The sequence below is a fragment of the Tetrahymena thermophila genome (assembly GCF_000189635.1).
Source record: "Tetrahymena thermophila SB210 genomic scaffold scf_8255027, whole genome shotgun sequence".
NCBI lineage: Eukaryota > Ciliophora > Oligohymenophorea > Hymenostomatida > Tetrahymenidae > Tetrahymena > Tetrahymena thermophila.
This window is the reverse complement of record NW_002476696.1, coordinates 1-1,097: the sequence shown is the minus strand read 5'-3', so window position 1 is coordinate 1,097 and position 1,097 is coordinate 1. Positions and strand designations below refer to the sequence as shown.

Genomic DNA, 1,097 nt, shown 5'->3' with positions numbered 1-1,097 from the left:
TTATTTGTCTTGGATTGTGATATTTCGAATTATAAAAACTATTTAAAAACAATAAAGCTCTTTTTTCTTTTTCTTTTTATTGTGCTTGCTTTTTTTTGTTCTTTCTTTGTTAATTTATTTAGCTCATCCTTTGATTTTGATATTTTTTACTTTTATTATTAATTAATTAATCTTATTATTTCATATTTTTTCTTCATTATTTTTTTCTCATTAACTATTTTATGATATATTTTTTCTTCAATATTTAAAAAGTGAGAATTAAATTGGTTCAATGGGTGCATCAGGTTTAGGTTCTGGTTTAGCAAATTGCATTAATCTCTCAAATTTGACACTTGACCTTTAGTAAAAACAGTTTATTTGTCTAGATTGTGATATTTTGAATTATATAAACTATTTAAAAACAATAAAACTCTTTTTTCTTTTTCTTTTTATTGTGCTTGCTTTTTTTTGTTCTTTCTTTGTTAATTTATTTAGCTCATCCTTTGATTTTCATATTTTTTACTTTTATTATTCATTAATTAATTAATCTTATTATTTCATCTTTTTTCTTCATTTTTTCCTTCTGATTAACTATTTTATGATATATTTTTTCTTCAAAAAGTGGTAATTAAATTGGTGACGAAGGTGCATCAGGCTTAGGTTCTGGTTTAGCAAATTGCATTAATCTCTCAAATTTGACACTTTACCTTTAGTAAAAACAGTTTTTTTGTCTTGGATTGTGATATTTTGAATTATATAAACTATTTAAAAACAATAAAGCTCTTTTTTCTTTTTCTTTTTATTGTGCTTGCTTTTTTTTGTTCTTTCTTTGTTAATTTATTTAGCTCATCCTTTGATTTTCATATTTTTTACTTTTATTATTAATTAATTAATCTTATTATTTCATCTTTTTTCTTCATTTTTTCCTTCTAATTAACTATTTTATGATATATTTTTTCTTCAATATTTAAAAAGTTTCAATTAAATTGGTGACGAAGGTGCATCAGGCTTAGGTTCTGGTTTAGCAAATTGCATTAATCTCTCAAATTTGACACTTGACCTTAGGTAAAAACAGTTAATTTGTTTTGGATTGTGATATTTTTAATTATAAAAACTAA

The 1,097-nt window shown here is 22.1% G+C and overlaps 1 protein-coding gene across 1 annotated transcript; it reads left to right on the top strand. All coding sequences in view use genetic code 6, as the record gives it.

Annotated features, from left to right (window-relative positions):
* Positions 1 to 271: 271 nt before the first annotated feature.
* On the top strand, positions 272 to 1,075 carry TTHERM_002653328 (hypothetical protein; the record flags this gene model as incomplete). The annotated part of the gene is made up of 3 exons (XM_012795206.1): positions 272 to 342; positions 602 to 691; positions 955 to 1,075. The coding sequence occupies 3 exons, from the start codon at positions 272 to 274 to the stop codon at positions 1,073 to 1,075; spliced, it is 282 nt and encodes a 93-aa protein (XP_012650660.1).
* Positions 1,076 to 1,097: the final 22 nt, after the last annotated feature.